This window comes from Martes martes, assembly GCF_963455335.1.
Source record: "Martes martes genome assembly, chromosome: 5".
NCBI classification, from domain to species: Eukaryota; Metazoa; Chordata; class Mammalia; order Carnivora; family Mustelidae; genus Martes; species Martes martes.
Window position 1 is genome coordinate 61,859,505 of NC_137892.1, and position 27,891 is coordinate 61,887,395.

General features: G+C 38.2%; 1 protein-coding gene across 1 annotated transcript in view; it reads right to left on the minus strand.

The window, feature by feature from the left end:
- The window catches only part of CMYA5 (cardiomyopathy associated 5), a 92,386-nt gene that overhangs the window by 42,866 nt on the left and 21,629 nt on the right, over positions 1 to 27,891 (minus strand). The window contains exons 3-4 of the mRNA XM_080804709.1: positions 4,510 to 14,974; positions 1,344 to 1,439 (exon numbers count right to left, since the gene is read on the minus strand). Of these exons, the coding sequence (XP_080660835.1) occupies positions 1,344 to 1,439; positions 4,510 to 14,974 (10,561 nt within the window). The remainder of the gene's footprint in view (positions 1 to 1,343; positions 1,440 to 4,509; positions 14,975 to 27,891) is intronic.

Sequence of the window (27,891 nt, forward strand, 5' to 3'; positions counted from 1 at the left end):
AAAAAAACCCCATTTCTGAATGAAACAAGAAGTTTTGTTTTCACGTCTTTTTTCTTTTCTTTTCTCTTAAATGAAATACCAGCCTTTCAAATAATTGACCTCTGGTGTCCTGATAAAAGAATCATGGATGATGGGCACAGTCTAAGTTTCCAATCTACCAACCCTCTTTGCCATAGTTCACTTTGCAGTCAACTTCACCATCTAAGAGTATCATCAGGAAGGATTTAGTTAACGAAACACCAAAAAAAAAAAAAAAAAAGAGAGAGAGAGAGAGAGATTTGTGTGGAAGACTCGCCCCCTTGCACTCGTGCAGGCTTAAACTGAAGATGGGCATCACAGTGAATGAAGGTCCCCAATCATTATTGCCATTTTCGCCACTCCATGAAAATCCTAGAATGAGGAAGGTAGCAGCTGGATACTGGACAGGGTGGTGCATCCACAAGGGCTCTCCAGCAAGGGGGTGATTTCCACCACAGTTAAGAGAAACTTTATTGCCCACCTGGACAAATCCAGATGCCTAGTCATTCTCACTCAAACAGATATTTGGTGGAGGATACTAAAAATAATTAGCAGGTATTAACTGATCTACAACAGGAGTTGAGCAGAACCCCCTCAAGTAAACTAGGACAAAGAGTTGCCCTAGTGATAGGGAAACTGTGCAGCAGCCTTCTGCAGGGGACCCATCCGCCACTCCTGGGTGATGAGTGAGGATGCCTGGGCCATCTCTGCATATGGATGGAGAACAGCGCCCCACCTCCCTTCCCTGCGGAGGGAGCAAGGGCCGGCAGCTAGGAGGGCATGAACTCATCATAGGCAATGGTACCACGAGAGACACCCATTTGTCCTGGGCATGGAACACGGGGCAGTGGCTTTGAGCATTTCTGCAGAGCTAGTTGGTAAAGGACAGGAGCAAATAAGAACTCAGATTGATTCAGATTTTGGCTCTCAACTTACTGTCAACTTATTATGACCTTGGGAAATACACTTAACTCTCAGTTTCTTATCTATAAAATAGGAACCCTATTAATAACACCTGTCTTGTATGGTTATTGTAAGGATTAAATTGGATAAAGCATGCCAAGCATTTGCCCTATCATAGTTAACGCCCAATAGATGGATATATCTTTTCAAGGGCAAATCGTTTATCCTTAGAAAGGAAGTAGTTTCACTGATTACACACAGATGGAAGACTTTAAAGACCTTCATTTTTAATGGAACAAAACCAACAGCAGCAAACCACATATGCACACACAATCCCTAATTCAGATTCTTCTGTCTCAGAATCATTTCCTTGTAAAGACACGAACAAACCAGGCCAAAGTAAAATGGATATGGTAACTTACCTCGATGGTATTAAAAAAAGATTCTATCTCACTAACAAAGGCTTCAATCCTCAAGGACTTTTCTTGTAAATTGTCAAGAAATTCTGCTAATTGGACCTGAAGAAAAAAATTAAGATATGCTTAGTATATGACATTTGGGAAAAGAACTTCAAGCAGGGAGCTCTAATTTCCTTATAAATTTAGTATGCTTGGTAGAGATTTACTATATCGTGTTCACTAACAAATCCGTCTTTAAATTTTCTTTGCTGCTTCATCTAAACGGACTGTAGATAATTCTATCTGATAAACAATTAGGAGGTTTGAGAGTGAGATCAAGACAAAGTTTATTTTCTCATGCAAGAGGAAGGACTTCTTGTTGAGTGGGTAAGTTCAAAGCATACCTGTTTTAGTCAACTATGGATTTGAATTCTTTCTCTTTAGTAAGCCTTGATTTTTACATATTGTCTTCTAAGATTGCAGACTTTTTTTGCTGGTCCAACATATCCAAATGGTCTCCTCACAGTTGTACCAATGGCTTCAGATATGTCTGGATCCCCAAAGAATGTCACCAGGCCAGAAGTTTAGCATACTAAATGATAGAAACTGTCTACAAAGAGACCTAAAGGTTCTAGTAACCCCCAAAGGGTTAAAAACACTCAAGGAGTGATGCCAACTAGAAAATGTCTGGAGGGTGGTGGAAGATGGTAGCTATAAACATAACAAGGAACAACAAAAATAACAGAGCTTCAGTCTGCCTCGTTCACCATCCACAGAATGAGGGAAGCCCCTTCAGGATCTGGGGTCTGCTCTATAGCCCTTGCCTGTTCTCCCCAAGCCCCATCTTTCCTTGAACTCTTTCTCATCTATGTGCTTTTTCATGTGGCATTCCCTATCTCTAGAATGTCCTCCATGCCCTTGATCGATGAAAAAACTCTCTCTCGCTGATGGTTATCCCTCTCGGTCCTACACCGCCATTTTGCACACTCCCTAAAGGTTGCTTTTGCAGAACACTGTGCTCCCACAATGCTGTATTGATTTGGGGGGAGCCACAAGTTCATCTTCCTTTCTTTTTGTTTTCATTCCCAATGATTAGCACATGGAATGGGAGGTCAATAAATGCTGAGAAAGAAGGAGAGAGTGAAGGAAGAAAATAAGTGACAAAAACTAAGCCACCACGGTGGGAATGGCAGAGGAGGAGAAATAAGGACCTGGATGATCTTGAATGCAGCCACCAATTCCTGAAGAATCACAAATGGCCTCCTCACAAGATGCTAGAGAATTCTCAAGTTATAACTCTTTAAATTGATCTCTAATTTTTAAAAGTTGCCAACTAACTCTTAATCTTCATACTTGATTTAACGAAATGAAGCTGCTCTCTTTGGCTTTAGTTTTCCACTTTTTTCTTTCTTCTTTTGGTTATACTGCTTAGAGAAGATCAGGGAAAAAAAATTTGAAAATAGTTTTAAATCAGGAGACATATCTCCTTGCTTTTGAAATTTGTTTTACATGGATAATATTTAAACAGAATTATTTTTTTAACTTCTTAAACTCAGAGATGAATAAAACATAATTAAGAAAGCTGAAAAAAATCGAGTCTTCTTTCTGCTGACAGCGCCCAGTACTTGTCAGTTAACACAACCAGCTGTCATCACAGAATAGGGCACATTTCACCAGTGTTAAAGCATCCAAAAGCCTGAGAGTTCATTAAAAAAAAAAAAAAAAATTGCTCCATCCTCTACCCCCAAACTTTACCAGGTAAAGTTTCAAAAAAAATTCATCCTGGAGAAATAAAACCAATGTTACAGGATTGAGAAGATTTAATTTTCTGGGGAAAAAAATGCCAAGATTCTGTCATTTTTTTGAAATCAAAATGAGCTTAACAATTATTTAACAGTGACCTAACTGAATAATCGTATTGCAAGCTGCACCATTAGCAAGGCACCGGGCCAAGCAGTATGGATATACAGTCAAGAGCATGAGCTCTGGCATCAGATAGACCTGGGTACCAATCTTAGTCTGTCTTCCATGACTTCGTGCAAATCACTTAATCTATCTGTGCCTGTTTCGTTATCTGCAAATTGGTGACGATGACAGGCTTGTTATGAGGAGTAAAATGTATCTTATATATAAAGAATGTAAAATAGTGCCTAGCACATAGTAAGTACTCAATTCTTGTGAATACTTGCATTTGAAGATCATTCTGGCTAATGTATTAGAGAATGGCTTGAAGCAAGAAAGGTGGGAATTCCAGTTAGGAGGCTACTGAAAGTACATAAGAATCTCAAAGACTAAATGCTTGACTTCTAGTAGTATCCCTGGGGAAGTAGAGTATTTATAGTAACATGCATAATGATATGTGTTGTGACTAACTTTTAACATTTTAACTCTGGGAGTCTATAGACATAGAAAGAATGTCATTTTTAATATCAATTTTATACCCAAAGGAAATACGGGGAAAACCAAAATTTAAAATGGCTGTGTTGAATATTTTATAAAACTTGCAATGAAATTGCTCAATGTAATATAAATGTGTATTTTTAAAGAATGATAGTGTAGATAATAAAAAATAAATTGTGTTTTATGCTCAAAAGCATATTTTTCAATTTAATATTATTCGGCTTGGGTGCTTCAGTGGCTCAGTCAGTTAAGCACCTGCCTTTAGCTCAGCTCATGATCCTAGAATCAGTGTCCTAGAATCAGGGTCCTAGAATCAGTGGGGAGTCCTAGAATCAGGCTCCCCGCTTAGTGGGGAGTCTACTTCTCCCTCTCCCTCTGTCCCTCAACTGTTTGTGCTCTTGCTCTCTCTCACTTGCTCACTCTTTCTCTCTCAAATAAATCAATAAATCTTTAAAAAATAAAAATAAATAAAAATAAAATTATTTGGCTTTTTTGGATAATGTTAAGAGCTACTGTCATAAGCTCAAACACCTCAAAGGTTGTGACCCTGTGTTATTTACACTGTTATTGCCAGAACCTAGAAAAATGTCTGGTACATAGTATATACCCAATAAACATTTGTCAAATTGATGTTAACTAAATGCCTAGGGAAGAATTCTTAGCTTTCTTTCAGACTATTATCCCTAAATATGAATATATCAAATATCGGTCATTTCTAAAATTGAGAAAATATGAAAAGAAATTAAACATATTATTATTAGGTACTTATATGCTTTAAAATATTTTTTACCTTTACAGCATTTATAGCTGTATCAAGTGTTGCAACCTCATGGTCTTTGTGCATGCCAAACATCTGATCAACAGCAGAAATTGGGTTTCTGCAAGTGTAACAGTATGTGTCGATCTGGGACTTTTTCGGTTCCTTTTGTTCCTTCTCAGTTGCTGACTCTGACAATAATTGTTCCTGTTCTGTCTTCTCTCCGCCCAACTCCTTCTGTTCAGCAGACATACTTTGTTTCACCTCACTCACAAATTCATTTTCACTGACATGTTCAAAGGATTCCTTTCGTTGAGATAACATGTCTTCTGGTGTGGATTCTGAATACAGTTCTTCTGATAAAGTGTCCTGAGCAACCATTTCATTATTCAGGGATTCAGCAAATTCATACTCATCCTGAATGGGGCTACTGCGGGGTCTATCTTCACTTGGCTCAGATGGGACCATTATTTTAGATTCTTCTTGCAGTGTTTCTTGAACACAAGTTACACCAGATGCAAATTCTTCCTCTGGGAAGGACACTTGTACTGGGACGTTCAGATTGACTTCTGGACTTGCATTTGCTGCTTCATTATTCTGACTGTTCGTTTCATCTGCTCTCTCCAGGACATGATGGGTGTCTTCAAATGGAACCGCATAGCTTACCTTCTGGGTAACCACAGTGACTTCCTCAGTGATGGGAGCTTTCCCCTGCATAGCTTCATTGTCAAGGGTCTCCACATGGCATACTGATTCTTGTTCCCTGTAAGTAGCTTTCGGTTCCTCTTCCAGACTCTTCTCCCCCAAAACAGTTCCAAACCTCCCCCAAATTTCCCGTTCTGCAGCTATCAGTTGGTATGAATCATCCTTACCAACTCCTTTTTCTTCCAGACCTTGGCCTTGGTCCTTTTGAGATACAGATGTGTCATGGAGAATGTCATCTTTGAGTATGTACTTCTCAAAATATATTCCTGTTCCATCATCAGTGTCAGAATTCCTGCTTGGAAATGATGCCTCAGAATTCACACTGTCACCTTCAGAAGCTGTCTCCCCTTCCTTCTTTTTCTCTCCAACTGCTTCTTCATACAGATCCTTGTATAAAAATGCAAGTGCAGGTGGCTCCTCCAGAAGTTCGGGATTAATGGCTTTAGTGGTGGTAGGAAAGATCTGGGTTGGTGACAAAACTCCTTCTTCTGCACCAAATAAAGGCATCCCAGGTGACTTTAAGTCCACATCTCTATTTATGTTCTTTGAAGCATCTCTGTCAGCTGATTGCTGAATACCCAAAGGCTTCTGGGTCTCTGGGTGAGATAATTTGCTGTAATCCTTCTCCATCCCATAGAAGCTTTCATCTAACTTCACCAAGTCATATTCATGTTCCAGGGCACCTTCCTCTGAACTTTCTGGGAAAGAGACAGTATCTTGTGTAACTTCCTTTGGGAGTTCTACTTCAACATTTAATTTCCATGGGGCTTTTTGTTTTTCTGGGTCTGGGGAGATGTTATAATCAATCAATGTATATTTTTCAAAATAATCTTCATCACTGGGAGCTGTGGGCTGATTAAAGCTGAAATCATCAGTTTCTGAATCTGTGGGTACCTCCTGTTTTGTGTTAAGAGATTCCTTTTGTTTATTTTCTTGCAGTGATATAACCTGATCAGAATCTTCTAACTCACTCTTCAATGTTTTATGGCAAGGAACAGCCTCACTACTGTCATGAAGGGATATAGTTCTAAATGAAGCCTTCTCTTCCAAATATTCCAACTTATCTTGCATTTGTTCACTTTCTTCCTGATCAACTGAAGAAATAAATGCAGAAGCATGAATATTCAATATCTCACAGCCTTCAGAAATAATATTGAAGGCACTCTTTTGATCTTCTGAAAGTCCAGCTGGCTTGCTAGTCACTGTGAAGTCTTCCTCTTTTACATATGTGTCTTCAGGCTCCTTGGATATCTCTCTATGAGGAACCATTCTACCAGCATTGATTGCTGATGCATTCTTTATAAACTGAGCATAGTTGCTGCTTGCTGAAGAGTGTGGTTCACTTACATGGGCATCTTCCACAGCCTCCATATGGTGCTTTGAAGCAAGAACCGATTGCTTAGACATTTCAGATGTTAGATATTTAGATGTTTGAATAGTTTGGACTGTATGCCTATCTGGAGTCAATTCTGACCATGGTATTTCTTGTTTCTTCACTGTATTAATTTCTGGAGATGTTCCTGAAACAAGTGTTTGTGATTTCACAGATGACAACAAATATGGTGGGGTTTCTAAGCTCTTTGTTTCATCAAAAGGATGATCTAAAATCCTTTCAGATCCTTTAGATGGAGATCCTTGTTTCATACTTTCTTTTGTGGTATCTATTGAACCACCTTTTGATGGCTCTGCCACTGTGACCTGTCCCTTTTCTTCATTGTGACTTGCCATATCCCTGCTTGACTTTTCCACTATCAGATTTCCTTCCTTAGGTGAAGAGTAGTTATTTTTTTCATCATGATAAGGAAGATCCGCCGGAAGGAACATCTTGATTTTCTCCACCAAACCTTTACTTTCTTCTCTTGGATGTGGTTGAACTCCTACTGCCCTTGGTTCCCTGATTTCTGGGTGATCCTCCAAGAGCATAGTTTCTGATTTTTCAGTAACTGATACAGTTTTAACTAATGAAAATGGCTGAGTTTCATCCAAAGGAGGACTTAAGGAGATATCTGATTCTTCAGGCTTAGACCTGACTACATTCACAGAATAAGGCTGTATTTCTTGCTGCCGCTTTCCGTCTGGAAATACCTGTGACTGATTTTGTTTTTCTTCTTTCTCCTGCTTCATTATTGTGTATCTTTCTGTGTGGTCTTCATTTTGGGAGACTTGCTGCAACACAGCTACAGCTTTTGATTCTTCCAATTTAATAAGGCTAGATCCACGTACAGTTTGTGCCGTCCCTAGTTCATTATCTCTAAATTCTAATGGGGCCACAGTTTCTTGCTTTTCGGCCAGCACCTTCTTTTCTGCCACAGAATATGATCTGGTTATCAAGTCACCTTTCTCCTCAGTTGGGCTAACAGACCTGAGTTTTGTTTCCTCTTCAGAAGTTTTCAAGGAAGTAGGTTTTAGCATTTCTTTCTTCAGTCTGTCTTCACCCAGATCAATTAAACTGCATTTAGATTCTTCTACTGGCAAAATTATTGTCTCTGGCTTCTCTGATTCCTCTGTGATATTTTTACTTGTGAAGCCAGATGAAGCTGATTTTGGCTGTTGTGGCACCTTATCTACTGCATCAAATGAAAAGAGTAATTTTTCTTTTTGATCACTTCTTGGCTCCTTCTTAAGAATAGAAACATTCCATTTAGATGGATCAGAAATTTCTGGCTTCTGGGCTCTTTTACTATCAGTGATATGAAGAGGAACAGCATTTTGCACTTCTTCCACAATGGATTTCTCACCCATGGGAGAATAAGATTGAATTTCAAGATGTTTCTCACCATCAGCAGAAGCAACTACTGAGTTTAGGTCCATTTCCTCCGAATAGTCTAGAATTTCTTTTTTCCTATAATCTTCACTAGACACCTCACAGTTGGATTTGGGCTGTTGTAAAATTTCTACATTTGATAAAGATGTGGGTTTTTCTTCTTCAAACTCTTGGCCTTCATCGGATTTAACTAAAGTACCTCTGGATTTTTCAGCAGTTTTAAGTTTTGCCTCAGGTAACAGATGATCAGCTGCTTTCTCGGTTGCATTAGAGTCAGCTGAAACTGGTCTTTCAGACCCTGTCACAGGTGCTGATTTTTCTACAGATGGACTTGGTTGAGCTTCTAAATCTTTTTCAGCAACTTTCTTATCTGGAGTGCTTGATCCAAAAAACAAACTGGACATCCATGATGTGAAAGATAAAATTCCTTTCTTCCCTTTCTCCTCAGAAAGGCCTGGCTCAACTGCCTTCTGTTGCTTAGGCAACTTTTGGGTCACCTCAAGTGGCTCTGCAAGTTGAGATTCTTCATTTTCTTGCATTGAGGAGAGGGGTTTTATTGGTGTGGGTATTTTCACCTCAGATGCTGGCTTCCCTCTCTCATTAACATCATCTATGACCTTTGACTGAATGATTTTTGCTTCTTCTAATGGCTTCTCTCCAGGTAAAGGAGATATACTCCTGTGTGCTTCTTTTTCTTTGCCCAAGGCAGGTTCTGCATCTTCTGCCAGGAAATGGGCTGCTTTGGTGGGAGAGGGAATAGTTTCTGATTTGATCTCTTCCATTGATGGGTCAGACACTGGTTTCTGGTGGATTCTTTCAGAAAGTAGTTTGATTTCTTCCTGGCTGCCTTCTTTGCAAGGCCTGGAAGAGTCTGGGGTTGCTTTCTCCAGTATCAAACTTTCACTCCCCACAGAAGGGAGAAACTGCTTCCCCTCTGCTTCATTTCTCTCTATATTTCTAGTTGGAACTAAAGATTTTGGTTTGGGAGCCAGCTTTGTTTCTTCAGAAGAGTAAGTTTTAGTTGATAAGGTCTCTATGTCACCACTGGAGGTACGGAGAGTAGATACTGGCTCTCCTAATGATAAAGGAGATTCTTCTGCAGAATGTGGCAGAAGCTGCTTTCTGGTTTCACATGTATGGTCTTTACCCAGCAGAGTGGCCTTGAGCTGGTCTGTCTTCAGATCATTCCAGCCGGAGGAACCCAGCTCCACAGATTCCGGTATTCCTTCTTCCTGCTGACTTGCCAGATCCCTTTCTGGCTTTTCCAACATCCAGCTTTCATCCTTAGGAACAAGAAAGGCCTCTTGCATTTGTGTTTCTTGAACGTCTGCAAGCTCAGTTGTGATAAATGATTTTGATTCTTCCAAAGGCAAACTCTCTTTCATAAATAAAAATTGTTTAACACCTAGACCTTGTTTATCTGCAAAAGACCTGCTTACATCAGGTAATTTAACAGTTTGATCGGAATGAAGTGCTTTTTCAGGCTTCTCTTGTTCTACAAGGTCAGAAGAAACAATCTTTGATGGTTCTGTTACACTCTGGGGCACGGGGAATGAATCTGGTTGATCTGTTTCTTCACTTAGTTTCCTTTCAATATTTCCTATCACTTGTGTCTTCAAATTTCCTGTTGATAGTAATGGGCTTATTTCTTGTTTTTCTCCTGTCTTAATGTCAGCCGAATGGTTCAACTTCTCTGATAATCCTTTTAAAGAAAAGGTATGTGGCTGAGGTTCTTCGGGGCTGTCTCCTTCAACTAGATGGGTCAATGCTTCTTTTGACCTTAAGCTGACTACCTTGGGAGAGAAAGATTTAATTTCTTGAATCTGAGGTTCCTCCCTTAGGCACGATGAAACCTCTGAAATTTCAGAGACAGAATCTCCTGTTTCGGTTATGGGAGATTTTGTTTGTTTTGCATCTATGGATCTATCTTGCCCACCTAAACTACGAGTGAATTCTGACGCAGTGCTTGGTAATTCTGATACTTGGTGTGGCTTGTCTTTCTTTTCAAGTTCCAAAGAAAGCTCTGCCGGAGCAAGATCCTGTCTTTCTGACAGGAAATCTTCCTGAGCTGTAGAAGATGGCTCCGCTATCTCTCCATTCTTATCTCTGGGGGTCAGAGTTAAGTCTGCGGACACTAAATTTTCCAACTCAGGAGAAGAACTTCCAATTTCCTCATTTTTGTCTTTTGGGACTATATGTTTGGGTGCGGATGACACGCTTTGTGAGGAAGGAAGTTCGGTTTCTTTTTTCTTCACCTCACCCCCTTGGTTGAGCAAAAGGACACGTTCGGGCCCTGATTCCTCTGAGGCAGACACAGAAGTCTTTTTCTGTGATAAAACCAGTCGTTCAGAGTCACGGACTGTAGAAAAGGAACGATCTTGTTCATTTTCCACCCTCTCTTCCTTAGATACATCTGAATGCTGAGAAAATGAGGCTTTGGTTATTGGCAACCCAGGTTTAATTTCTTCAGTTTCTACCTTGGACAAAGAATGCTCTGATAGAGAGGATATTCTTGCAGGTGAGTCAAATTTAATTTCTTTCTCTGCTTCTGACCAAGCTGGACGTTCAGATGCAGCAGTTTCAGTGGGAGAAGAACTAGTTTTCCTTGCTATCTTTTCTTCTTTAAGAAGTGAATGGTCATCTATACATGTCACCAGTGGTGGAAAGCCACTTCCTAACTCATTCTTTTCTACTTTTGTTAAGACTGGATGTTCTATAGGGGTGGTGAAAGATAAATCTATTGGGGTTTCTTCTTTTCCTGACTTGGGTAAGCTTGAATCATGCTTAGTTATAGATGTTGTGGTTATTGAACAACTGGGTGCGATTTCTCTCTTTATTTCTTCTGAAAATTCTGGGGCAGGTGGTCCATGTTTAGCTTCCTCTTGCACTCCTGATGGAACTGAATGCAACACTCTAGGTGTACCAGCTATTTTAGAGTCATGTTTCACTTGTGTTTTTACTGCTGATAAGATCTCAGGTCCAGATAAAGATGTGTCCTTTAGAGGTGAATATGATTTTATTACTTCAGGCTCCTTCTCCGACAACATTCTCTGTTCTAGTTCAGATGTCACAGTTGGAGCTAAATTGGGTTTCACATCCTTCTTTGGCTCATCTACCAAGTCAGGCAGAACTGAATATTTCATCCCAGACCCTAGAACATTTGGAGGCTGAAGCTCCATTTCTTGATCCCGTAATACATGTGCTGTAGCTTCTTGAGAATCAGGCACAGTTTCTTCCTTACTTTTAACTTTTAACAAAGCCATCTGTTCATTTTCAGCTTTTGGAGTGAGTGATGCTTTGGCTTCTTGTTCTTTCTGAAATGCATGGACTGAATCAGGTGAAACTGAATATTGAGATGAATGCAAAACAAGTTTGGCGTCTTCCTTTGCCATAAATGATTGTGCAGGTAAAGAAACAGGTGTTGCAGCTACTGATGAACTAGTCTGGATTTCTCCCTTCTCTGTTTCACTGGTTGAATATGGTGAAATCAAGTCTTCAGACTCAGGTTCTGAAAATACTTGAGTTCTCTGCTGCTGTGTCAAAATGAGATATTCAGATACAGATGTTGAGATTGTTTGAGCATCTGGCTCAACTTCTGTGATCTCTCTCTTATTTGTTGAAGATGGTGGATTCAAGTCTTCAGAACCAGACATTGAAGGGGAAGGTTTAGCTTGTTGCTTCTGTGATGAACCAAGGTGCTCAGGTGTGGGTGTGGCAGCTGTTGGCATGAGGCCTTCTTCATCTGCTTCTGAAGGGCAAGAATATCCAGAAGCTGATATTTCAGTTACCAGTGAACCAGGCTCAAATTCATTTTTCTTTGTTTCTGAGATTCTATATGGTGGGATTGAAACTTGTGATGCTGAGTCTGGAGAAAAAAGTTCAGCTTCCTCAGTGTCTTCATCTGACAAAATAGTATGCTCAGATGGTGATGTTAAACATATTGGAGAATCACATTCAAATTCTCTTTTCTCCGCTTCCTGAGTTGCATAGGGTGAAAATGAGAATTCTGACACAAATGCTGAGTCTGGAGAAAAAGGTCCAATGTCTTGCTCTTCTTCTGAGAAATTCACGGGTGAGGAGGCACCTTTTAGGTTTAAAGGGGATCTGTGGACAATTTCTTCCTCCTGTAATTCCGGTGTTTCATGTGGTGGAACTGAAAATTCAGAAGTCGAGGTGGAGGAGGGTGTGTACCGCTCTATTTCTACTGTCTCCTCTGATAGGACCACATGCTCAGATGGGGTGGCTGCAAATGATGGGGCCTGGCATCCAGAAGTCTGCTCAGCTGTGGATGGTGGGAGAGAGCGTTCAGAGACAGAGGCCACATTTGGGGAATACAATCCAGTGTCTTCCTTTTCTTCTGACAAAATCATGTGCTCAGAAATACCTTTTGATTTTAATGGGGACACATCATCAATTATTTTCTTTGGGGATTCCTGTGTTACATTTGGTGGGACTGCATTTTGGGAAGCCAGTGTTGAATCTGCTGTGAAACGCTCACTTCTTAGATCCTTTTCTTCTGACATCACTGCCTGTTCCAGTGTAGGGGTTGGAAACAGTGGGGCTTGGCATTCAAAAGTCTGCTCAGCTGCGGATGGTGGGAGAGAATGTTCAGAAACAGAGGCCACATTTGGGGAATACAATCCAGTGCTTTCCTTCTTTTCTTCTGAGAAAGTCGTATGCTCAGAAACATCTTTTGATTTTAATAAGGACACATCATCAATTATTTTCTTTGGGAGTTCCTGTGTTGCATTTGGTGGAACTGCATTTTGGGAAGTCAGGGTTGAATCTGCTGTGAAACGCTCACTTCCTAGGTCCTCTTCTTCTGACATGACTGCCCGTTTCAACATAGCAGTCGAAAACAATGGGGCCTGACATTCAGAAGTCTGCTCAGCTGCGGATGGTGAGAGAGAGCGCTCAGATGGAGAAGCCACATCTAAGGAATATGGTCCAGTGTCTTCTTTCTCTTCTGATGGAATCATGTGTTCAGAAACACCTTCTGATTTTAATGGGGATTTACGGTCAACTGTTTTCATCGGTGACTCTCTTGTTGCCTGTGATGGAGTTGAATACTCAGAAGCAGAAGTGGAATCTGGTGTGTAACATCCGCTTTCTGAAGCCTCTTCTCCGGACAGGACCATGCGTTCTGACAAAGCTGGAGAAAAGAGAGGGGACTGGCATTCAGAAGTCTGCTCAGTTGTGGATGGTGAGAGAGAGCGCTCAGATGCAGAGGCCAAAGGCTCAAATTCCTCATTCTCCTCTCCTGAAAAAATTGGATGTTCAGATATACCTTTTACAGTGGATGGAGAAACTAGCTCAACTTCTTGCTTCTCTAGTTCATGGTTCAAATCCTGTGGGACTGAATACTCTGATACAAAAGCAGAATCAGTAGAAACAGACTCATTTTCCTCTCTTTCTTCTTCAGATGAAGTGACATGGTCACTCCTGGTGGATGTTTTCAGTGATGGTAAAAGGATCTCTTCTTTCTGCTCCACTTCAGGGGCCAAATATGGTGAGAAGGGCTTCTTGGAAATGGATGGACTGTCTGGGTATTCAAGTTCTATGATCTCTTCTTCCACTAAATTAGAATCTTCGGGTTCAGACGTAGCAGCTCTCGGTAGAGAAGTTTCAACGTCTTCTTTCTTTGGTTCCTCTAACACTAGAGGTTCAGAAAGAGAAATGGTTGGCTCAGGCACATTTTCTTCCTCCATTCCTTTGACGTCAAGATGAGGAAGGGTTTGTTGTTCAGAGACTGGTTCTGCCCTTTCTGGTGAAGTCAGGTCCAGCTCTTCCATCTCTGGGCCAAAATCTTCCTCGATGGATGCTCCCAGACCTGGTGCACCTATTTCCAGAGAATCCTTTTCTGCCTCCTGTGAAATGGAACGGTCAACAGAATACACATCTTCCTTCTTTACCTCATCCACTAAATGTGGTAAGACTGAAGAGTCGTGCTCTGAAGTCACAATTTCTTGTGAAACAGGCTCAAATTCTTCCTTCGCTGTTTCCAAAAACCCTGGTGTAGATGTATCAGGTATGAGAGAGGACGGCTCCATTTCACAGAGTTTTGCTTCATCACCTGGCTGTTGTGGCACTGACTCAGGAGGACTGAGCTGTATTTCTTGTTCTGCTGTGTCATTATTTGCAAAAGAGGAAACTGTGTGCTCGGTGCCAGATGTGGCCTTTAGTGGAGAATCAACATAAATTTTCTTTTCATCTTCATGACGGAATGAAGAGATCAAGGACTCTGATCCTTTAGAGAATGCAGCTTTCCAGGGTGAAGCAAGCTGTTTTACTTTATCATCTTCTATGCTTTGGCCTACTAATCTGCCTGTTTGAGGAACTATATTAGAATCACGATTGCTCATATCTGGCTCTAGACTAATGGATGCTTCTTTCCCCTTCCTATAATGTATTTCTTTAATTACATAACCCTTTGGCAATGTTCCATAAAATTGTAGTGGAATTAATTCTTCTTTAACCGAATTAAACATCTTAATTTTATATTGTACTGTTCCTATATAGACTGGCCTTAACACTAAGGGTTTGTGTTCTTTGTATATTGCCCCAGTAATAGGAGGTGTATTTGAGGTGGTCTTCTTTTTTCTCGTTTTATCATATATGCCAGTAGAGGACTTCTCTTTCTGGGTGCTTAGTACCTGGCTTTCTGAAATCAAAGGATTATCTTTTGTGTTTGCTGGAACATCTTGAGATTCAAGAGAATTTCTTTTTTTGTTGCCTTTCCGACGCAGTGATGGTGAGCCACGCTTTGACTTGGGCATTCTTTTCCGGGCCTTTTTAACTTCATCCACAATAAAGGAAACATTCCCTGGAGGAGAATTCATAGTTGACCCCTCCAGACTACATACACCAGAAGTCTGACTCTCTTCCGAGGCCCAAGGAGTGGAAGACCTGCTTGAATTGGTCTCCCAGGTTATTCCACTATCTTCCCGTTGAACTGTCACCATGGAAAAGGAGGGGTCAGATATGATACACTTCTGCTTGGTCTTGCCCTCTTCATCCTGGTCTGATAATCTAAAGAAAGTAATATTATTAATAATAGTACATATATTAATAATAAAATAATACTATATTAATTACACATAGTAAAAAGTCAATATCCTATTTTACTAAGTAATGGGTTAATGTGAAATTAGAGTATACAGATAAATATTGCGATCCATATCAAAAATAGGTAAGTATGCAAAATAAAATTTAAAACTTGAAGTTAGGATATGAAGTAGAATAACACATCCCTGGCTGGAATGATTCGGTTTACCACCTACCCTTAATCAGGATTGTCCCCCAGACCTCCCATGGCTTACCCAGTCACTCAGGCTCCCCCTGTGGTCACCAGGACCTTCATAATGGGCACTTGGCATCTGTGCCATCTCTGTTACTACTACCACCACCCTGACCTAGCTTTTTATCATGTCATCTCTAGTTTATTTCATTAGCTTCCTAATGTTTACCTCCCACCCTCCCTTATCCTTAACCTACCTTACTCCTCTTTCCAGACCTACTTAACTATAATTTTCCATCATCCCATTCCTTGCTTTAAAAATATTAGTAAATCCTTCATACCTATAGAAAAAAGTTCAAAATACTTAACTTTCTGATCCCTAGTTGACCTTATTTCCAAATACCCACTTTTACTCTATTCCTACCTTGGACATTTCTGTTTTAACTATGTAATTCATTGCCCAGTAAATACATCGTGTGGACTCTGGATCAGAGCCATATGGACATATGGAGAAAATATAGAGACATCCCAAAAACAACCTACAGGCTGCACATTTCCTCATCTGTAAGCCAGGGATCATAACAGTACCTAGCTCTCCAAGTTGCTATGAGGATTAAATTAGTTAATACAAATGAAGTGCTCAGGAAAAGCGTCTGGCATATAGTTAGTGTTCATTAAACACTATCTGTAATCAAGCTTCCACACATCATTGGATTAGAGACCAACGGAGCCTGGGCATAGCCATTTTCAACTGCTATAGGTGAAAAAGTGTTCTCCTTGGACTGCTCTCATTTACCCTCAAGAGACTGCTGACTTTAGCTGCCATTTCAATTGCCATTGAGCCCCTGTCTCAGACACTGCAGTACTCTTCTCTGAAATTTTCTTATACCTCTTCCTCCTGGGAGTTCACGCTGTTCCTCCATTTACAATTCTCACTCTCATCTCACTCCACCTTTTCTTTATATCTAAATTCTATCTCTTCTTCAAGGCTTAGTTTTAAAACCTCCAGTGTTATTCTGATCAATTTGGGAATCATGTTTGCCATTATGTCATAAGCATTAAGTTGAAGATCAAAACTCCAAGGGCTGTAACCTTCTAAGAATATGGCTACAATTTACAATAAACACAAACTACCGACTGGTGTATACTTCTCTACAACAATAAAAACAAAAACAAAGAACTTCCTATGCTAAAACCGCACGAAGCATAAGTGTTAAATTAAGTATGGATTTTTATAAGTATTAATATATAAGTACATATATATTAATTATTAACTTTTTGAAAACATACACAGAATTTAGGTCCCTTACTAATAATTTTTAATCATCAATCACTGCTTATGTCAGTGGTTCTTAACTCTGGACATATTTTAGAATCATCAGTAGGAAACTTTTTAAAAATACTGATGCTATCCCTTACCCCTCCCCACAGAGACTCCGATTTAACTATACTAGGGTAGGGTCTCAGTTTTGCTGTGTTTTTATGTTTTAAAAGCTCCCAAGTGACTCCAGGCTAAAGCAGAGTTGAAAATCACCAGGCTAAACAATCTTAACTATGAAATTTAAGTAGTATATGCCTTTCTTGCTTACTTCAAACACTTCCTAGTTAGCCTACGCTAAGCACCAAGACCATAAATCCTTATAGTTACATTCTACTCCCCTTTCTTAAACCCCAGAGTTCCCCAACAGTCTCCGGCAAAGAGTTTATGAACCACTGAGATCCTGACTTCCTTAACTCTCACCACAGCCAGGGAGAGAATAGGGCAGCCAGAACCCCTGCCCATCTGGTCTTTAACAGCAAGCAGCCTCATCCATTTACCCCAGGGAACTATAAGTAATGTCACTTCCTATACATGCCATGAGTGCAAAGGGCTGGCAAGCAGTAGGAAGAACTAGTTCTTCTACTTCCTTGGCAACTCTGCTCTCGCTTATTTGCTTTGGTATTAAACCACTGAACTTAATTAGAAATTAATACTCTATCTTGGTTCTGGATTGAATCCTATTTTACAATGTTTTTTCAAGCTATTTACATACTTAATTAAAGTTATTCCTCAGAATTTTCAATTCTTTCTACTCCTTCTCCCTTTTGTTTATTTAAGAGAAGCAGGATGAAATTAAAAATTAAGGTTGTGACATGCATCTGGGAAGTCAGCATTTTGAATGCCCATGATTGTAGTAGTATTATAAAAGCAATTATAAATTCAATTTAGAGTTAATTATTGATTGTAAATTTAATGTACTCAACCAGAGAAGTTTTCATTACTAGCTAGAATGAGTTCATGAGTACTTAGCAGAATACTCAAATGGTGATCATAGGAAGACAGAGTGCTACTGAGGTAGATTCATTCAATTGTTTGTTTATTCATGCACTCATTCATTTCTTCATTTAGTGAACTTTTATTGGGCTTAAATACTAGGAATACAATATAAAGACACAGAACCTTCTCTCAAGAAATTAAAAATCTAATAAGGAGACAGAACTAAACACTTTAACACAGTATGATTAGTACTATTCTAGAAGACAAGCAAGATACAGTGACAATGTAAAGAAGAGAGGACTTCACAGAGGAAAGATACTTGAGTTGGATTTTGAAGAATAAATAAGAGTTTGCCAAATGGATGAGGCATGGAGGTAGTGTGAGGATGGAGAGGTTATTCCAGGAAAATGTCACAGAATATGCAAAATGTACATATGAATAAATCAGCCTGGCTCACTGAAAAACCCAAAGTATTTTGGGATGTCTGGATTTTTAGAGAGAAGCAAAGGAATAGAAGAATGACAGAGCCAACAGGAATCAGAGAATGACTATATTAGCATGTGTAAAACCACAGCCCAAGTATTCACATTACACTCAGTCTAAAAAAATAATTTCCCTTAATAGAAGAGAAATGGTCTGCACAGAGTTCAGAAATATATTTCTTATTCAGAAACACAAGTGTTCTCATCTATATGAAGATGTATACATCAGCTTCTCATAATTAATGGATATTGGCTATGAACATCATGTCACTCATTCTCCTCTGATTCTCAGAGAGCAGACTTCTCATTATTACTTGGCTTCCCATGTAGAAGACAGACACATCTTGATGACTTGAGTATGTAGCTCACTTTCTGGCCCCTTCCAGAGTTGAGCAAGGAAAAGGTTTAGCAGGTCTGAGTTAGATCAGGAAAAAATAGATTGATACCAGAGCTGAGTGCCAAAGACTCTGCCTTCTTTTGAGGATAACCTTTATCTGATTAAGGAAGTTTCCTTCTATTCCTATTTGCTGAGAAAGTTTTTAAAATAATAAATGAATGTTAAATTTTATTAAGCATTTTTTATACAACTATGGTCATGGCCGTGTCTTTTATTCTGTTAATGTCAATTACAATGATTGAGTTCCAGATATCAAACCAACCTTGAATTCCTGAAACAACTGCAAGTGGTTTTGATGTGTTAAACTTTTTATATAATGTTGGAATTTGTTTACTAAGACTTTATTTAGGAATTTTGCTCCTGTGTTCATGAAAAATTGGCCTGTAATTTCTTTTCTTACAATATGCTTATCAGGTTTCATCACTGCAACCTCAAAAATTAAATTGGGAAATGTTCTCTTTCCCTATTCTCTGGAATAATTTACGGAAGATGGTATTATTTCTCCCTTAAGCATTTGGTAGACTTTATTGTTGAAGTCATCAGGACCTGGAGTCTTTGGGGTAACATTTTTAATTAGTAATTTATTTAATGGTTATATGTCTATTTGAAATTTCTGTTTATTTTTGTGTACAATTTGGTATGTTGTATTTTGTAAAAATTTTCCTATTTAACCTAGATATTAAAAAGTCATTAGATTGAGGCACCTGTGTAGCTCAGTCGGTTAAGTGTCTTACTCTTCATTTTGGTTTGGGTCACAATCTCAGGGTTGTGAGATCAAGCCCCACATCAGCTTCTGGTGTGGAGCCTGCTTAAGAGTCCTTCTCTCCCTCTCCCTCTGCCCCTTCCCTCTCACTCTCCCACTAAAAAAAAAAAAAAAAAAAGTAATTGGATTAATATTATTCATAATATCCTTTCAGGATCTTTTAAATTTTTGTAAGACCTAAAATGCTATCTATTTTTTTCATTATTGATATTGGTTATTTGTATCTTTTCTTAAAATAACAGCCAGAGGTTATCATTTGGTAATCTTTTCAAATAAAGTTTGGCCTTATTGATGTTTCCTATCTCATAAATGTCCACTTTTTATTATTTCCTGTCTCCAGTTTTCTTTGACTTTAACTTATAATTACTTTTCTACCCTCTTGAGGTAGATTCTTACATCATTAATTTCCACCTTCCTATTTTCTAATGTATTAATTTAAGAAATTAATTTCAGAAAAGATTTTGATGTATCATATAAAAGTTTGTATATATAGTATTTTCATTATTATCCACCTCAAAATATTTTTGAATTTCCACTGTGATTTCTTATCTGACCCAGAGATTATTTAAAAATGTCTTTCTCAACTTCAAAAGACAAGGTAATTTTCTAGTTATTTTTTTGTTAGTGCTTTCTAGTTTAATTGCACAGTGACCAAAGAATTATTTTATATTGTTATACTTCGAAATTTGTTGAGATTTGTTTCATGGCTATTTGGCCAAATTTGGGGGAGCTGTTTGTTTTTAATATTTATGTGTTCTTATAAAACACATGTGTCCTGCAGTCTTTCAGCAGCATTCTATATATGCTAACTAAGTTTGACTTATTAGTTATCTTATGCAAATTTTTGTTTATCTTTACTAAAATGTTTTGTCTGCTTTTTTCTGTCAGCAACTGAGAAAGACCTGTTCAAATATCTATTATAAGTATGAATTTGTCTCTCTTTGTAGTCTGTTAATACCTGATTTACATATTTTGAAGCCATGTGATTAGGTACAAGCAAATTTAGAATAGTTTTATCTTTTTGATTTTATTAATTTTTAATCATAATGAAATGTCCCTTCTATCTGCAAATAATGATTTTTGCCTCTATATGCTTTGATACTAATAAAGTTGTACTTTGATATTAATTAAACTATACCAACTTGGTTTTGATTAATGTTCCTTTTTCTCTTCTTTCTTGTCTTATTTCTGATTGACTATTCATTATTATTCCATTTTCCCTATCAGGTTGGCAGTTACATTTTACTATTTTTCTTTAATGATTATGCTAGAGATTACAATATGGATCCTTGACCCATTAATGTCTAATACAAATTGGTATTTTTATTTTTTCCAAGACAACACAAAGACCCTAAACCACCTTAATTTCAATTTATATGCTACTGTAATTACATTTTAATTCTATAAATATTTTTAAATCCCATGGCTATACATTTATTACTATTTTAAACTGTTGGTATTCATTTAGACTTACCTAGATACTGAATCTTTATTGTGTTTCATTCCTTCCTGCATTTCCAACATTCCATCTGGTATCACTTTCCTCCTCCCTGAAGGATTCCATTTAGTATATTCTTTAGGGTGAATGTGGTGGTGATAAAATCTCTCTACTCTCTCTTTTTAAAAGTCTTTTACACTTCTATTCTTGAGGAATATTTTTTTCAGGGTATAAAATTCTAGATTAGAAGATATTTTCTTTCAGCACTTTAAAAATATCTTTCCACTATCTTCTTTCATTGTTTCATTGATAAATCAACTCTTAGTGTAATGTTGCTTTTCTGAAGATATTCTGGGTTATTTCTCCCCACCACCACCCAGCTATTTTTAGAATCTTGTCATCTTTAGTTTCCAGAAGTTTTACTATCATGTGCTTAGGAATCTTATCCTGCTTGGAGCTTGTATGGCTTCTTAAATCTGTACATTGATTCTTTCATCATCTTTGAAAAATTCTCCACATTATGTTCAAATCTTGCTTTTGTCCCTTGTCCCTCTTCTCTTTTTCTGAGATTCCAGTTTTTCATAAATTAAAATTTTTCATTGTGTCTTATCTATGCTTTATTTTCATGTTTCTTTCAATCTATCATTCAGTACATTTATTCTGTCTTCAGGTGTGTCTAAACTACTACCACAACCATCAAATGTGTCATTGTTATTGTATTTTTCAGTACTAGTATTTCCATTCTTTTAATTGTTTCCAGTCCTCTGACAAAGTTCTCAGTCTTGTCTTTTATTTTCATGTCCCCCTCTCCCTATAAATAAGTTCAGCATTACATAAGCATCACCCTCCTCCAGGAGCCCTACTCTTTCTATAGCAATCCAAGTATGCCCAGAATAAGTAAGACTCTTCGTGGGATAAGATCTTGAAGAATTCATGTGCTCTGCTACTTCTCCATTTCTAAATTTCCCCCAATAAACCCTAATTTATATTTTCACTGTGTGACATACATACCCTTTTGTATAGTGAGGAGGGGATATGATAACTCCTGAATGGTGCTTTGGTATCCTTGCTGATAATATTTTTATATCTCACTGTTAAGTTGACATATTTTCTAAATTTATTTCTTGTGTGTGCATTGTATTAGTATAAATCAGTTCTCAGGAGATAATTTTATTAAATGTGCTGGAAAAATCTAACTTCTTTAGTTCCAAAATGAATGATAAGGTCCTGGGATATGACTATATCAAAAAATTCTTGTGTTTGCAATTTAGCAGTGATCAGCTTCCTTAGATACACCTTGTCTCTTTCCATTTCACTTTAACTGAAACACAGACTAGTTACTTACTGAAAATTAAATTATTGGTCATGAATGGAAAGAGCCTTATGGTTTTATAAGATTTTTCATTTTATGAGGGAGAAAACCAAAGAGAGGAAATACATACGTATCCAAAGTGAAAATTTTTTAAAGAGGAAAATGGCTAGCCATCAAAGCAGAGCTACCAAAATAATGATTTCCCTTATCCCAGAATCATCTTCGTTTTAATTGGTACTCTCATTTTTACTTAAAGGGAAAAGAACTATATATCTAAAGAAATGAAACAGGTCCTCAAACTTTGTATCTGAAGGCTAATATAATTACTATTCTTTGTTTCTATCACTCAAGATTAATACTCTTGGAATGAACAGTCCCTTCTTCTGACCAACGGTTAAAGTGACATTCCTCATGGGAATATCATTATGAGCAATACCTTAGATTTTCATGATGACTTATTCCACTCTCAAGCAATCACGGTGCACTAAAATTGCACCAAATGAAAAAAGGTAATGGGTAGAATTTTTTTCCTACTATATCTAATTAAGGTGCATTAAGTTTCAACTGTTGTAAGACAATAATAGAGCAAATCTGATCTTGCATATATTGCAAACTTTGAAAAACATGTTTTTAAACTATAAAATATCAAACAAGCTTCTAATCTTATAATACAAATTGTTAGTATTTTATGTGGGCCTTAAAAAAAAAACCAAAAGTTCTTAAAAACATAATCACTAATTATACAATGAACATTTTCACCAAAAATTAATTGAAGACCCATATCCTAAGCAGAAAATCAATCATATGCATTGCTCAACAAAAGTAATATAAAATAGCTTAGGTTAAGAGGAGCTTAAAAGCTATTAGGCAGTTAAGGGGGGAAAATACATGAATCCATGAATGAAAAAATTATTATAGAGGTTTACCGTACCCTAATATAAAGTCCTTGTTTTGTAAGTATACTAAAGACCACTCAAGTTTATTGTGGATGAAAAGAATAAGTATCTTATTTTCACAATGACCAGACATTTCATAAGTGTGGGGGTTAGGGCCCTCTACTTCTTGAAACCCATTTATCTTTCTACCTTTATCTTCTATTCTTCTTCATGAACCCTGTGTTCCCACCAAACATCAGCCTTACGCCTCATGGCTTTGCTTACACCCTTCTTCTTACTTGCAATGAATCATCTCTGTACATACTAACTTTACACTTTTCAGAAACCAGCTCAGATATCAACTTCTCTATGTACCTGTCAATGATTCTCTGAGCCAAAAGTGATTTTCCTCCTCTGAACTTCTGGAATCTTCATGTAATTTTCTATAGCATTTACCTTTCTACATTAGAGTTATTTTTACATATATCTTAGCTGCTCTACAAGGCTATAAACTACTTATGAGCTATACGCTACCTATGAGGAATCGTGTCTTTTGGATTTTATGAGCACTCCTCTTGTGAAGACTTTCCAAAACATTCACCTTTGTTTTCAGAAAAACAGCTCTTCTACTTTTGCATTCAGTTCATCAGCTTCAGTAATATTTAATTAAATCATGTAATAACAATAGCAAGTACAACTCAGGGTCATGAGTTCAAGCCTCTTACTGGGCTCCACAGTGGGCATAGAGCCTACTTATAAATGAATAGAGTAGAATAGAATAGAATAAAATAAAATAAAATAAGTAAGTAAATAAGTAAGTTTTGGAATAGTCACAACTGATCTTAGTAAAAATGTTACTCAAAGGGGATGGGGTAACTGGGTGATGGGTATTAAGGAGGGCACATGTTGTGATGAGCACGGGGTATTATATGCAACTAATGAATCATAGAACACCACATCAAAAATTAATGATGTACTATACATTGGCTAACTGAACCTAATAATTTTAAAAATGATGAGTTTATTAGAGAGTGGATTGCTACAAGGTATGGTTAGCTTGCCTTCGGCATCAGCCTGTTTTAAGGAGAAAATGGGGATCTTTGGTTACTCTAGCCCATTAGGTTTAGTGGAAGAAGAATTTATATTACTTTTTCTGTATATTACTAATTTCCATTTATACCCATAGAATTTCTGTTTCAGATGAATTTCAAAACAATTTCTTTAATCATTATTGACTTTAAACTGATTTCACATTGAAGCCCAAAATCCAGATTCACTCATTCAACAAGTATTTACCAAGCTCCAATTATGTAGGAGGCACTGTGTTAGGCACAATTTTTTTTTACAGCAAGATAACCATTTGTCACAAATTTTCTGAAAGATCTTTATAGTTCGCTTCAAATTAACCAATTTGGTCTCAGCTGTAGATTTATGGTAGAACAATAAATTAATTTTTCCTCATTTTATTCTTCTGAAATCTAAGAATGTATTTGGCTTGCTCCTGGAGGCAGCTCCACAGTAAAGCAAATTAAGTGCTTGCCTAAGCCCTCATCTCTACGAGTGTTGCCAGACACAACCAACATTCTCTCAACCCAGTTTGGGAACACTCAGTTGTGTGGGAACATTTTTTCTGCTCATCTATACAAGGGAGAATGAATAAATTGTGCAATATAAAGATTCACATCTTTTCAGATTTTTTAAAGGAGTTTTTTTAGGGGTACCTGGGTGGTTCAGTCATTAAGCCTCTGCCTTCAGCTCAGTCATGATCTCAGGGTCCTGGGATCGAGCCCCGCATCAGGCTCTCTGCTCGATGGGGCGCCTGCTTCCCCCCCGCCCCCCGCCTGCCTCTCTGTCTACTTGTGATCTCTGTCTGCCAAATAAATAAATAAAATCTTTTTTTAAAAAACAACAAAAAAGGAGTTTTTTTAATCTGTAAAATCTCATAAAATACATGAAAATAATTTCTTTAAATTATTAACCGAGACACGAATTGCTCATTCTAGGTACTTCTTCCCATGTGAAAGGACATCTATTAGTATAACACTCCTTCCTGGCTTAGCTTCCCTCTATGACTGTTTCCTATTTTTACTCTGTTCCTTGTGCTGTTCAGTATGCAGAACAGGCCCTCCAATGAAGAGTAGGTCCTCAGAATTCATGACTGGGTATATAAGTCTGTTTATTTCTGGGACTTAGTATTAGAAAAACACATTGTAATCCTACACCTAAGCCACATTCTTTGATATCATCAGCTTATTAGTAATAAAGTTGACATTTTGATCTCTATGTGCCATTACTTTGATTTATTTATCAGGTGTCTCTGAATTTAGGCAGGGGGAAGAGGGTGTTATGTAATAATCTACTTGTCAGAGCCCAATATACACAAATGACCACAAGTACAGCAGTTGGCAAAGCCTAAAGGACATCACTTGACAGCAAGAACAGATATGATAGCTAACCTACGTGCTTGTGAGCATCCACCATAAACTGATAAGTGGACTAATCAGACTAAGAGAAATCTGCCAGTCAGCATTCAGCAATGCCCTCTTCACATGTGGGTTACTTTTACAAGCACACAGACTTGTGCACAGCTTTATTTGCACTGGTTTTCACAACTCCAGAAATAAAATGGTTGACATGATGCATTATAAGCAACATAGACCAATATTAAAAATGCATTCCCCATGGTCAGTGATAAATAATATTATATCCTTGGCAAAAACGTTTATGAGCTGGAAAGAATACGCATTGAGTATTCTCAATTGTCAATTGTCAATCGTCAGATTGTACAAAAAAGATAAAAGTTGGTATTCTTCAATGGCTTAGGCGACTTTAGCCTCAGGCCATGCCAACTCAGGCTGGTCCTGCAGTGATCTGCTGACAGGAGGAAGGGAGCCTGGATCCTAGCGCTGGCTCTGACACTCACCTGGTGTCTGATTTTTGGCATGTAAACAAAGTAAAGTTCCTGCTCGCATGTTGCTTAAATTCTAGTAGCGGGGAAGACAGAAAAAACAAAGCAAACATACAAATGTTTGGTAGCAACAAGTTCTATGAATAAAATAAAACAGAAAAGTGGGATTGAGGGCAATGGTTTGAGTTGCGGTGCTATAGTGTACAGAGGGTCAAGGAAAACCTCTCAGTTAAAGAGACATTTAAGCAGTGATCTGAAGGAGTGAGGGACTAAGCATGCAAATACCAGCAGAAAGAGCAGAGCAAACAATAATACTAACATCGCTCAGATGAGACTGCTTGCAAACACATACAGCAAAGATGGAAGTGTGACAAAGTGGGGCAAGGGAGGGAGAAAAACAAGAGGTGAGGCCAGAAGGGTAACGAGGAGCTGGGTCACCTGGACATGAAGGCCATGGGAAGTATTTGGACTTCACTCTGAATGGGACAGTAAGCCATTGGACTGTCAGCCCTGCCATCTTCTAATTACTCAGAAATAGGCAGCTAGTCAGACTAAGACTGCTGGCCCATCTACCACCCTGCCCAACCCCAACCAGGAATTTGAATCTTTTTTTTTTTTTAAGATTTAATTTATTTATTTGACAGACAGAGATACAAGTAGGCAGAGAGGCAGGCAGAGAGAGAAGAGGAAGCAGGCTCTCTGCTCCACAGAGCCCGATGCAGGGCTCGATCCCAGGACCCTGGGATCATGACCTGAGCTGAAGGCAGAGGCCTTAACCCACTGAGCCACCCAGGCGCCCCCAGGAATTTGAATCTTTAGAAGCGTCATTGGATGGCTGAAAATCCACAGCCCCCAGGACAGATAATCAGACTTTCTTATTCCCTGGACCCCACCTAGCACTCCACTAGTTCTTGCCCAGTTCCTCAGTCTACCATTTGTTCTGTGAACTTTTCAATGTTCTAACAGATTCTATTTTCTATTTTGTATATAGAGTTGTTTCTTGCTCGCTATCAGAGATGGCTAGCGTATCGCCAAGCTTGTTTCTCTTCTTTGTGAGCTTACAAATAGTCTATGCTTCCCGGCCTCCTTTAAGTATGGCCAGATGGCAGCCAAGTGATAGAGCTCTAGCCAATGGAAAGTGAACACTAGTAACATATGCCATTCCTAGGTCGGGATCATTAAAATCTCCCTCTCTACTTTTTGTAACCCTCTCTACTTTTTTCCATGCACAGTTTGAAGGATGGAAACATTAAATGCCACATAATGAAAAGGGCAAAGCCACAAAAGGTAAGATGCTTCAGTCCCTGAGTCACTACTTGGAGGAGAGCTGCCCAGCCAGAAAAACCTGCATGGGACTTTTACACAAGCTCAAGAGAAACTTTAATTATGATAATTCACTGAGATTTGGTTTGTTACAGCAGCTAGTGTTAACTTTTTTTTTTTAAATTATTAACATATAATGTATTATTTGCCCAGGAGTACAGGTCTGTGAATCATCAGTCTTACACAATCACAGCACTCAACATAACACATACCCTCCCCAGTGTCCATAACCCAACCACCCTATCCCTCCCCACCTCACCCACCCCCCAGCAGTCCTCAGTTTGTTTCCTGAAATTAAGAGTCTCTTATGGTTTTTCTCCCTCTTGATCCCATCTTGTTTCTTTTGTTCCCTCTGTTCCCCCCATGATCCCTGCCCTGCCTCTCAAATTCCTCATATCAGAGAAATCATATATTAATTGTCTTTCTCTGATTGACTTATATCGCTCAGCATGATACCCTCTAGTTCCATCCACGTCATTGCAAATGGCAAGATTTCGTTTCTCTTGATGAAGCAGCTAGTGTTATCTAATACAAACCTAACTATGTATCTCAGTCATCCTGAAACTTCTCACTCCAACATTAAACATCTGTACTACTTGGCACAGAAAACACTTCTTTTATATATATATACATATATACATACACACACATATGTGTATATATATAAAAGATATATATATTTTCATATATATATGAAATATTTGATGATACAATTAAATGAAAACATTTTTGTTAAATATTAATCTAACACTGATAAGCCTCCCTTAACAACCACAACTACTATTTCAGTCCCATAATCAGAGCGAACCCAGTTAATCGATAATATCTTGTAATTTAAAAACAAAACAAAAATGAGCCTGACAAAATAAATACTAGGAACCCTATTTTCAAATTCTAACAAGTACTTGTAATATGGAAAGTAATGAGAATACTAAGAGGAATAATATAGTGCCT